Source organism: Electrophorus electricus, chromosome 16 (genome assembly GCF_041902795.1).
Source record: "Electrophorus electricus isolate QZ-2024a chromosome 16, ASM4190279v1, whole genome shotgun sequence".
Lineage (NCBI taxonomy): Eukaryota > Metazoa > Chordata > Actinopteri > Gymnotiformes > Gymnotidae > Electrophorus > Electrophorus electricus.
In genome coordinates, this window is record NC_137512.1 from 6085355 (window position 1) to 6096750 (window position 11396).

At 41.9% G+C, this 11396-nt stretch overlaps 1 protein-coding gene across 2 annotated transcripts; it reads right to left on the reverse strand.

The window, feature by feature from the left end:
- Nucleotides 1–5: 5 nt before the first annotated feature.
- Nucleotides 6–9283, reverse strand: fhl1a (four and a half LIM domains 1a). Of its 2 annotated transcripts, none has more exons than XM_027019143.3 (6): nucleotides 9195–9283; nucleotides 2280–2461; nucleotides 1891–2068; nucleotides 1408–1577; nucleotides 1008–1194; nucleotides 6–748 (listed from the first exon to the last, which is right to left on the reverse strand). In XM_027019143.3, exons 2-6 carry the CDS (start codon nucleotides 2433–2435, stop codon nucleotides 594–596), a joined length of 846 nt encoding a protein of 281 aa, XP_026874944.1. In that variant the 5' UTR covers nucleotides 2436–2461; nucleotides 9195–9283; the 3' UTR covers nucleotides 6–593. The 2 variants fall into 2 exon arrangements, with proteins under 2 accessions (XP_026874944.1, XP_026874943.1); XM_027019142.3 differs by lacking the exon at nucleotides 9195–9283 and adding an exon at nucleotides 4447–4605.
- Between the last annotated feature and the right edge of the window lie 2113 nt (nucleotides 9284–11396).

Here is an 11396-nt window from a genome sequence, read left to right on the forward strand (position 1 = left end):
TCGTGTATTTGAAGGTTTGAAGTTTATTACCAGATGTTATTTCACTCAAGAATCTATGAAAAGTGTATATATATATTGATTATTCTATATGTCAAAGCTTGTTTGTTTAATGTAGGCCACACAGTTCCATCATTCCAGAAATCTAATGCATACGCATGTTAATTGTAAAACATAAAACAGTTTCAGGGGGGGAAAAGTGAATCAGTAAATGTTCCATTAAGGTCTGTTTAACTATAATTTTACACACTGTAAAACTTAAGCAAAGCTTCCTAAGTCTAAAACCAATGTTGTTTTAGTAACATTGGCCACCAAGAACACCCATCTATTACTGTTAAATTGCTGATAACTGTCTATATAATATGTTACCCTGATTACACATCACTCACTGCTTTCTGCTTATAAAATACTGTTTCAGCCTTGGTTAACCTAGGTGATGCACCTCATTAAAAACTGTCCTTCTAACCCACTCAACCTCTACCACTGCCTTTGAGTTTTTATATATATGACTACTTAATCACTCTTTAGAGGAATAGATAAAATTGTGTGGCTATTAGCCACCAAGAATGGAAATGAAATCCAGGAGTCTCTGTCGCTCACAGCTTTTTGGCACAGTCAGGGCAGTAGATTTCCTCTCCGTGGATGACGAAGCGCTTGTGGGCCAGGGACAGAGAGCACTTCTTGCAGTTAAAGCAGTACTCATGCCAGGAGTTGCCCTCGTAGTTGACCACATTCGTTCCTCTTCCGAAACCTGTATGATCGAGGCATATGGAAGCATCTTTATATGCTGTTCTCAAAGAATGGATGGCATGTGTGCTTAAACAAAGCAAGACAAAAGCCTTTTGAGGTGCTATTGAAATGACAGCTTAAAAACTACCCCTTGCCCCATTTCTTTAAAAAAAAAAAATGATTCACTTCTGTGGTGAATCCACCACTGTGTTGGATGCTTACAACCTGTCACTGCTTCCCATGAAATTACGTCTAGAACACGTCAAGTTTCACATGTTTACCTGTAATTGGATTCTGACATCCAGAGCACTTCTTGGCCACAGAGGTCTTGTAGCAGTCCACGCAGTAGAACTGATCCTCGTGAGCGGTGAAGCGAGCACCAGCAAGGGCCTTCTTACACGTGTGGCACACGAAGCACTCAGAGTGCCAAGGCTTGTCCTGATAGCTGATCCCACCCGAGGCGATAGGCTGGGGAAATAGTGTGAAAATAATTGGAGAACTTGTTGAAGAAAAATGGATAATGATGGGGAAAGCAAATTTTATGATTATGGTTCTTGAGCCCTGCAAAATAAATGGTTTTAGAGCCACTACATTACTGGCATGGAGTTTTTTTCATGCGTAACTGCTGCTTCACTGAGCTTTTGCTCTATGTCTTCTGTGAGTGCTCATGACTGTACTCACCTGTTTGCAGCCGGCACAGTTCTTGGCAAACTTCTTCTCGTGGCAAGCGCCACAGTAGAACTCATCACCCTTCGTCATGAAACTCTGGGAGCGGATTGGCTGTTTGCACTCAAAGCAGTTGAAGCACTCCTCATGCCACACTTTGTGCTTATACTCCACATTCTTAGCCCCTGGAGGAAGACGCAGGTCACCAAAGACACACTCACCATGAAAATAGACACCGCTGCTCAAGTGGGGGAAAAAAAGCTAGCCCACTTTTTAATGCAAACTGGAAGTCATATTAGCTTCTTTATAGTTGTGTTGGGAAAAGACCAGTAGTAGCTCAGTGGTTAAAGTACTTGACTTGTAATCAGAAGGTTGCTGATTTAAGCCCCACTTCTGCCAAGTTGCCACTGTTGGGCGCCTGAGCAAGGCTCAAATTGTACTCAGCTAAATGCCAAAAATGTAACTTGGACTGTGCCGCGTATGAGAGGGGTCATTCACCCGGCATGATGACTTTGTAGCAGCCCTGGCAGCGCGGGGAGTCCTCGCGAGCCCCGCACTTCTCACACATGACCTTGCCGTCATCTCGTGGCGCAAAAGGCTCATTTGCCAGTGGCTTGTAGCATTTGGCACAGCGGAAGCAGGTCTCGTGCCAGTGGCGATTCTTATGGGTCAGTTCCTGAAATGAAATGAGGTGGTCAGTAATGGAGCCCATCCCAATACAAAGGGCTAAACGAACAGTCCGTTGCATGAACGCCTTGGAACTGTTGTGATATTTTTGATCTCAAATGATCACGATTTAACAAACGAAGTGGCTGCTTCCCCCCAACGCAAATATGTAGGCTACGCGTTCTAAAAACAAAGCAGCAGAAAGTCAACTCGACTTTCACCTTCGAGTCAACACCGATCGGCCGACGGCAGTCTGCGCAGGTGTTGGCGCACAGCTTGTCGAAGCAACGCACGCACACGTGTTTGTCGTCCTTCTGCACGTACTTCTTGCCTTGCAGGTTGTCTCTGCAGTAGAAGCAGTCAAAGCGCTCTGTCATGGTGGAGCTGAGATAGCTGCGTGGCCCTGGAATGGAATCAGACAAAGAACATACTATTTACATATTTAGAAATCCAAGTGCATCGGTGCACTTCTGCATAAAATCTGGAATATCACATTATGACATTAAAAATAAGTGCGTGTCAACATAAGAGTCACCACAAGAGGTCAGTGTAGTTCACATTAAAAAAAAAAAAAAAAGGATTTCCTACGTTACCTGTGATCTGTGAACTAAAAAAACAAACAAAGCCATTTCAAGGCAGATATGTCGCATCATAAATATTAATGATTCTCACAGAGGGAACATCCTGTTGCTCTCACGATATTCTTAACGCAATAAAAATACGGCATTAATAGTTCCAAGATGTGGCCTACCATATTTGTATAAGCAGCACCAAATGTCGAGGCGCCACAGCTGTGTGTGTGTGTGTGTGTGTGTGTGTGTGTGTGCGTGCTGGTGACTCACAGCTTCACTTAAAGCTGTGCCCTTGAGCCTGAAAGACGAGATTGGGACGATGGATGGTCTCGACCTAAGCCCCTGTCCCGACACATCGACTGTAATTACACGTAGCCTAGCAACAGCTTGCCAAACAACTAAGGGAACTTTGTGAAGGGGTGACTACACAATCACCCAAAATCCAACCCAACAATCACGTCTGCACCCGATAGTGCCAGAGCTGAATTTTCTAGCCCCTGACAAGAGGGGTTTGTATTTTTAGAAAGACAGACTCATTCCACCCAGCTGACTTCCTCTGCTGACCGACTATCATAAGTCCTCAGGCAAACATCTTCCCCGTAGTTCCACTCATCAACATTCCACTGATGGCGTCAAAACAAAAGGTACATGGTGCTTTTACCTTGAATCCCCTTTGACTGATCAAACATCAGTCTGAATGGATGATGGGGACATTTTAAAGTTAGAGACTGGATTAAGAACAGCAGATCCTTAATCAGACAGGTCAACACCGCAAGGAGAAAGGAAATGTAGACAAAACATGGAAGACGTGTACTTCCACTTTTACGTATCCAGAACATAGAAATATAGAAAGACAAATGTGTGCTTGGCTTTACTAGAAGCAAATATTGTGGACTGATTCAGAACAAAAGCCTTTGCTTCCTAAACCATATGGCTAAAGCTCCTTCCCCACGGCACTGGCCTCTCTGGTCAGGAATGTCCTCCCCTACGTTGTATTCTCAGAACAGGTTTCAAATGATTGGCATCCTGTCACTTAACAGAAGGCAAGTAGTTGTGTTGTGAATCTGTAAATTTGACCATCCCTGTGACCTGGGAGCTATGAGGCCACAGCTGCCCCATACAATCCTTTACAATCCTTTCGGGTGCCCTGCCAGGGTCGTTAAAAGGGCATTTGAACCAGTAAATAAATTTTGTCCCAGTGGGGGCAACATGACCGCTCTGAAAAGTTATACATAAAATTCAACTGAGTCACCCAGAAACTATCAATAAATTAGTGGGACAAATGCACACAGTGACACATTGTTGTATCTAAGCCAGTAACAAATAGTCTCATGAGGCCTGAGACCCACAACAACCAATTCCCCGTAATCTTTTACTTAATTTGTTGTTTATATTTTTGTAAAGAGCAAGGAAAGCATATAGGGTTGGAGTTGGGGCTATCCAGACCAAACACCCTTTCAGACCTAACAATGATGCCAAGGTAACACCAAGAGACATTCACCCGCCACACCTGAACGCACATGTAATCAGAGTGGAATGTGCTCACCTGTCCAGCGGCCTCTGAGCAAAACACATCTCATGACGTTAGTGTTTTTCTCAATGAACATAATCCTAGGAGTCTGACTAATATCTACACAGGTTCATTTTTTAACAAACACAACCAGAACATTCAGTATTTCAAAATATCTTCCTTCGGTGCAGCTAGAGACACAGGATCTATGAGCCATATATTTTGCCCCATATAGGCCCAGAACAACAAAACAGGACCAGAAGCTCAACCCACTGAGACCCACAATAGTCCCCAAAGCACCTTTACCTGAGTGCCTGTAGAAAGTCATATTTGGATTCTAGAAAAGTACAGAAGATCCTGAATGAAGGAGAGGGATGGCACAAAAAGGTATCCGCAGAGTGGCAGGGAACGGATCTTAACTCCCCTGCAGAGAATAGGCCATATATACTTGTTCAAAACCCCTCCCTCCACCAGTTAGCCCCTATACCCCAATCCCTGCTCCCATAATGCCCCCCCACCCACCCACACACACACACACCCTACCCTGCACTATGTTACCATAGCCAAACCATCCTCTGCTCTAACCATGTTAGGGTATGCTCCAAAAGAGTGAGTGGGAGGGGGTGTAGAGGGTTAGGGATTGAATTCCTTTATTGTGACATCAGAGTAGAAAATAGAGGAAGTCCAGCAAGTTGGAGTCGGTGTCCAGACCCATGAAAGCATCTTCTTGACCTTTCTTTGTAGGTTTGACATGTGTTTGCTAGCATGAAATGGATCAGGGCAAGGCTCTACGAGTTATGCAACAGTCATGGAGTATGAATCAAGCCATTGTCTAAACTACTTTCTTTAATGTAGCAGAACTGTATTTGGATGGGCTTGTACTACTATGTAAACATTCTATTACTGCTGGCTTGGCTGTTTACAAAAGATTTAGTCTCTATATATATATATAAAACGTAAATATGCTCATGTTTGCATGAAAAAAAAACTGCGCTTGTCAAACCTACTGCTTCGGTTATTTGGTTATGGCCAGGTCAGAAACAAATGGAAGAGGGTTCTTTTACCCCTTTTATGCATTTATGTATGGGTCACTGAAAAACATGGTCACGCTCCCAGGATGGAGTTGTACTCACCTTTACTATATGCTGGTCATTTAATTCTGGCTCCTTGATTTGCAACTGTGATGTGTGTCTATCACAAGCCTGTTGTAATAAATACCGCATAAGAACTGCCAAACAGCACTACAGCTACCCGGCTTTAACTGAAATAGAACACATCAAACATACATATCTTACATCCTTTTTGGTCAGTCAGTATCCTTTGTTTCAGAGCTCTCTGCTGCCCTACAAGCTACAGCAATTCCTGCATACGTGTCTACTGCGCATCAGTGCGTCACAAACCCAGAGAGCATCGTCTTCACGGTCACGGTTAAAGCTGTTGATGTGTGTTAGAGAATCTGTCTTGAGCCAACATTTCTGCTCTTCCTCAAAAATATGCTGGTGATCAACAGAGCAAAAATGGAGACCCAACGGAGACATAATGGAGGCACCTTGTTATTCTGAGCCGCACACACTTCTCAGTCTTTGTTGGCTCTGGCTATTAATTCTATCCTTTAAAGGAAAGGCACCAGATCAGACAGTCTACACTAACAGTGTACACAGCTTAATGTACTGGAGCCTCTTTGGACAGTTATTATTTATATGCCATTAGAACCTGTTATGAGAAATTACCTCTAGCATATTTTGATTATGTCCTACAAAAAGTACCTAAATTGTTTGGCAGATACAGGACATTTTTAAACACTAAAATAAATGAAGGGAAACTAAGTGAAGGGAAGGGAAAACAACTCTAAAACTATGCACCGCACTATAAACTACTAATCGTGGATTCTTTTCCTAAGTGGTTCAGTTTTATATGCATTTCATTAACTTTGTTGCACTCAAGAAACAAACAAACAAAACTAGCTTTAGGTGCATTCCATATACCCTACATGTCATGTTATTAGTCTGTGACTTAGTGAAACCACAGTGAGTTAATGAGGGAGCCCCCCCCCTCCCCCCAGTGTTCAGTCTTCTGCTTTACACTGTTAGTGTGTTTTTAGTCTCTTTCTATAGTCGTGATCTTTTAAAAGAATATTATAGTCTCACAAAATCCAAATCCACCCATGTCGTCGTTGTTTGCTGCCACTGTTTTGGTTAGGAAATTATATGTGCGTGAGGTTGAGATATATATATGTCCATGACGTTTGTTACTGGAATGTTGACATTAGCTTGAATGAGTCATTTTGGCAACACCAATCTGTCTGTGTGTATGGTAGACAATAGAAACAAAATGCATTCACTGTGCCACCCACCCCACCTGTCCTCTGCTGAGACCCTGCCTTCTGGAAGCCTGAAATAGCTGTGCTCACTCCCACTAGCACCATCCACACACGCTGGCCCCGCACGTCTGTTATCTAACCCCCACTACATGGAGAACGGCACCACTCAGGATCCGTTCAGACCATCCTCAGCCTGTTCGAGCAGGCTGCTGGTGCTGAAGGTCAGCGTATGTCTCGGAAGGAGCTCGTAAAGCAGGTCAATCCCCGATGGACAAGGTGTAAAAGGAATAGTGTTTCAGGAGACCGTCTGAGTCAACACGCAGAGCAACCAAGAGGAGCCAAGACGGAGTTCCGCAGTGGAGGCCAGCCTCACCACCTATTTCAAAATGTCTCACCAATAACACTGACCAATCCTTCATTCTCTCACACTGCTGTCTGATTACGCATACAGCATAAACAGCATAATACAGCATAAACAGCATAATTTGCTGAAGTACGACTATGACTATGTTTCTAATATAATAATATTATTGTGGAGAGGTTCCTCTCTTTCCTGTAGGTCAAAACTTGACAAAGACAGTAATTGTTATTGCCGCTGCTGGTGGTGGTAACAGTGCTTTTCCACTCAGCTTCAGCTGAGTAATGCACCCTCCAACATACAAGGGCACACATTCTGGGAAAACTGTCCACTGAATAACACCACACTCTTACTTCTGAGACCGTTTGTCCTCAGATAGATTCAAATAGATGAAATAGTTGTCTCTTCTTTGGTTCATCCCTCTTCATTCCATTGAGCTGAACTAAACTGTGTGATACAGTTACACAATACTACAGGGAACTGTTCAGTTTCATCAGTACTGGACAGACATACGGTACGTTCTCAGCCAGAAGGAGCTAGAAGGGAATAATGAGTGACAGGCCCTGGGAGACAGGCACTCAACTCTGCCTCCAGTGAACAAAATGTGACAGCACAGTCTCCAAAGTACCACATTACCTAATTAGGACCTCTGGTGCTGAGGGCAGAAGCTTCAGGATCTCAGTGGCTCCCCCTAGTGGGGAAGGAGAAGATCTGAAGAAATCCAGCTGCTGCAAACATTTTCAGTCTCTGATTACACAAAATGTGATCCAAAAAGCCCTTTATCACTTAGGCCTGGAGCACAGACAGTACTCTCCACACAGGCCTTATATGGCTGTACAACTTTACAAGTTTGATTTTTGTCTGACGTCTGCCTCACAAGCACGAAAACCACAAACGCTTTAATGGTTGATACAACAAGTTGCAAGGATATGAGTCAGCAGCTAATGAGAGAGAAGGTTCAAAATCTTGTAAAGTGGACTTATAATTCTCCACTTTTGGAAGCAAAAGGATAAAAGAATTGGGGAGTTCTGCCTAGCAACATGATATCATGAAACAACACAACATCTAGACGTTTAAGGTTGCTAGGGAAGAAAAAGCCCAGGTTTTGGCAGAACTTACAGCCAAGTCAAAAGGGAAGCTATTGTGTGGATCTAATGGGCTCTAATGATGTGGCCAGTGGCCTGACCTTAAATAACATCACATCTGCATGAGTAAGTGGACTTCTCGTAAAACTCGTAAAATTAGTGAGAAATTATAGTTGATTTCAGTTAGCAGTTTGTGGCATATCCTCTGCAGGTCAGGGACATTATATTTCATTATAAATGATATGATATTTCTTGGGTGCACTTAGTGCACTTTAAATGTATAAATGGGCTCTTAAGATGTTCTGAGGTGTAATAACCAGTACACAGACCAGCCACTGTATCAGAACTTTGTACCTGCAGACACTGTATGGCAGACTGCATTGTTAGAAGCTTTAGATCATTTTATAGCCCAACTTTTGGCATAAAGTTGGCAATTCAGCAAGGCCCCTAACCCCACTGGTCATATTCTGGCCATAGAACATATGACCAGATGTTATTTGGCAGGCAGGGTGGCAGACCCTTTTCAACAAAGTATTAACACCGACATGGGCAAGGCTTGCTGCTGCGCTTTGAACTGATTCAGTTCCATCAGGCTAGTTACAGGGGCTCTACAAGTAAAACATAAAAAACCTGACCATCAGTGAAAGGTTAGATAGAGGCTAGTGCTGCTGTTTATAACAACAGACTTACAAGGTGTAGGTTACCTACAAAGTAGATGTTTCTAACAAAGTGAGTGTATAATAAGGTGTGTGTGTGTGTGTGTGTGTGTGTGTGTGTGTGTGTGTGCGTGCGTGCGTGCGTTTTCAGCAGCAACGCTGTTCTACTTCTATAAGTATACAATATGACAGTTATATCATGGTCTATCATAACATTTGTAATGTATAACAACCCAGAATTGTATTATTCCATTTCCTGCATAGTATGGGATTAATAAACTGCCTAAATAGCAAGACACTTTTGCCACTTCACTGTCGAACAGATTAGATGAGGTAACTAGAGACTTTATTCTCTACCACAAGAAATCAATTATTATTTAAATTAATGGAATGAATGTGTATAATAAGGACAGTTGTTTTCTTTATAAGGGTAACATTGTCATTGCTAACAGAATATACCTGAGGTAGTCCATGCTGACAAAGGAGGTCCTGTGTTGACATTAAAAAATTGTCTATTATCAATTATGTTTCCAAATTAGTAATAGTATATTATCAATTACTTTTCCAAAAGATTTTTTAAGCATTTATAAATAAGAACCTAACACTGAGGAAGGTAACCATAATATAAAACTTACCACAGCGTAACAACAGGCTATGCAAATGTAGAGGCTGTCTTCTCCAACAGGTTCTCAAGCATGTGCTGAGAGATCCTACGAGAGTTGCCACTGCACTTAAAAAGCCAGCGAGGAAAGAAGGGGAGAAAAAAAAAAAAAACACAGGCCATGATCCAACCCCTCCGACATTTATATCAACAATGACTTCAGCCAGGAATTCACCACCTCTGGCTATTGAGGGAATAAGAGCCACTTACCGCCAGTCATTTGTGCAGGAAATAAGATTGCTGGGCTTTTTTAATCAGTATTTTAAAAGTTAGCCAGATATTTAGGTAGATATTTATTGATATTTTACTTATTTTATGTTCAGCCGAGTTCAAAGAGAATCTGTTATGATTTTAGATATATATTACTTATATTTTTAAGTAATATATATATTTTCAATAGTATAATAATATGACATACCACTAGTTTCATCAAGTAAGAAACAATGAGTACTACACTCAAACTTAGGTGTCTTCTTTAGAACATGTAGTTCATGGGTTTGCCATGACTCATCACACATATCCCTAGTGAAGTTTAGTGCATTCCTGGCAACTCTTCACACCAAAACATGAGCTCGAGCCTTTTACGGTCATTTCTTTTCATCACGTCTTCTCTGCCAAACCAGCAAGCCGTGTGGCACACCTGACACACACATGACTGAAAACAAAAACGATCACGCATGCATGTAATACTCCACACAGCCATCCAAGCTGCCTGTCCTGGAGCAGATCCAGAGAAATGTAGCATCGTCAGCCTGTCAAGGATTCGGCAGGAGTGGTCCTGCAGAGTCTAGTTACAATGGTCCAGTATAATGATCCAGACTCTCTCCCTTTAGACATGCCAGTATACAGTGGGGGGGGGGAGTAAACCAATACATAAAAAGGGGAAGATTCACTGCCTCATTTGAATCTGTTTCCTAAACAAAAGATAGCTGTATAACCATTTGATAAAGAGTCTAGTGAACAGGTTCGATTTTGTTTTTGCAGATTAAATTAGGTTTTGTTCACATCATTTCACCCATGACCTGCATTCTAATATCAGACCTTTTTCACAAGTCCCGTGTTCAGAAATGCAGACAAATGCACATCTTCTTTCCCCTGATGCTAGAAAGAATGCTTATTCAACAGATGCAGCATGACAAATGCAGCTTTGTTTACTTGGCTGAGCTGTCATTACAACGAGTTTTACTGGTGTCTGAGTTTCCATCATCGCATCAGATAAATGTGAGGTAAAAGCAGTGCTCCCTGCATGCCTGACAGAGAGAGAGAGAGAGAGAGAGAGAGGGGTCTTAAAAAGATCTCACTTGTGCAAATAGGCAATAACAAGCAATTTGCAAACTAAAAGGCTATAAAAGGCTTTGAAATAATGCAGTAGCAACACCTTACCCAATGAATAAACCTCAAACCAGGAAACCCAGGATGTTATGTGGACACTAATAAATAATTGAGTGTAACACGGCTCAGTAAAGTATTAATGTTACACAGCTATTCAGTGTACATGCACTACATTGAAAGGAAATGTACAAAACCACAGATGTTGGTGGACTAGATTCTTAGAATACGTCAAAAATTGACAGTGCTACCTATCTACTAAGACTTTGTATTATATGACAATTAGACCACATATACAAAATTGTATGAATATACATATGTGTACAAGTCTCAATTGAAGTCTCTGCAGCAACATTTTTTGTTTGTCTATATTATGAACACACACACACACACACACACACACACACACACACAAATGAGCATCTAGAATAAATGTGCTTACAAAATTAGTTTCTCTCTTTAGTAAAAGTCTAAGGCCATTTTGGTCCGAATCTAGAGTGTAAAGAGTAGACTGGAGATTCTCTTCTTTATCAGTGATGTCTTCCTGAAAGAAACAAAATAAGCCAAGTACAGAAATAAAAACAGAAGCAGTTTGAGTGATCACAGACAAAAAAGCAGTTTAATCAAAAGGAGGTTCTCCGAAGAATTAGTTGTGATGCCTGTAGTGCTTATTTACCCACTGCTGGTGATTAAAGGAGATATTCATCTTATACTTGTCACTTGAAACTGATGCCAGTTATATAAACCGACAAAAACTCCCAACAAAAAACAACAGAAACCTGGAAAAGGACACCAACGTTCCTCATCCAGGAAGGGTCACCCCACTGAGGATGCATTTTTGCAGAGC

What these genes read in the sequence shown, in the direction of transcription:
- fhl1a (XM_027019142.3), bottom strand. Translation starts at nt 4,468, where the DNA reads ATGACTTTCTACAGGCACTCAG. An exon ending in CGATCGGTGTTGACTCGAAG is followed by an intron (nt 2,069 to 2,279) that starts GTGAAAGTCGAG and finishes ATTTCATTTCAG; the next exon opens with GAACTGACCCATAAGAATCG. An exon ending in ACTGTGCCGGCTGCAAACAG is followed by an intron (nt 1,195 to 1,407) that starts GTGAGTACAGTC and finishes CTATTTCCCCAG; the next exon opens with CCTATCGCCTCGGGTGGGAT.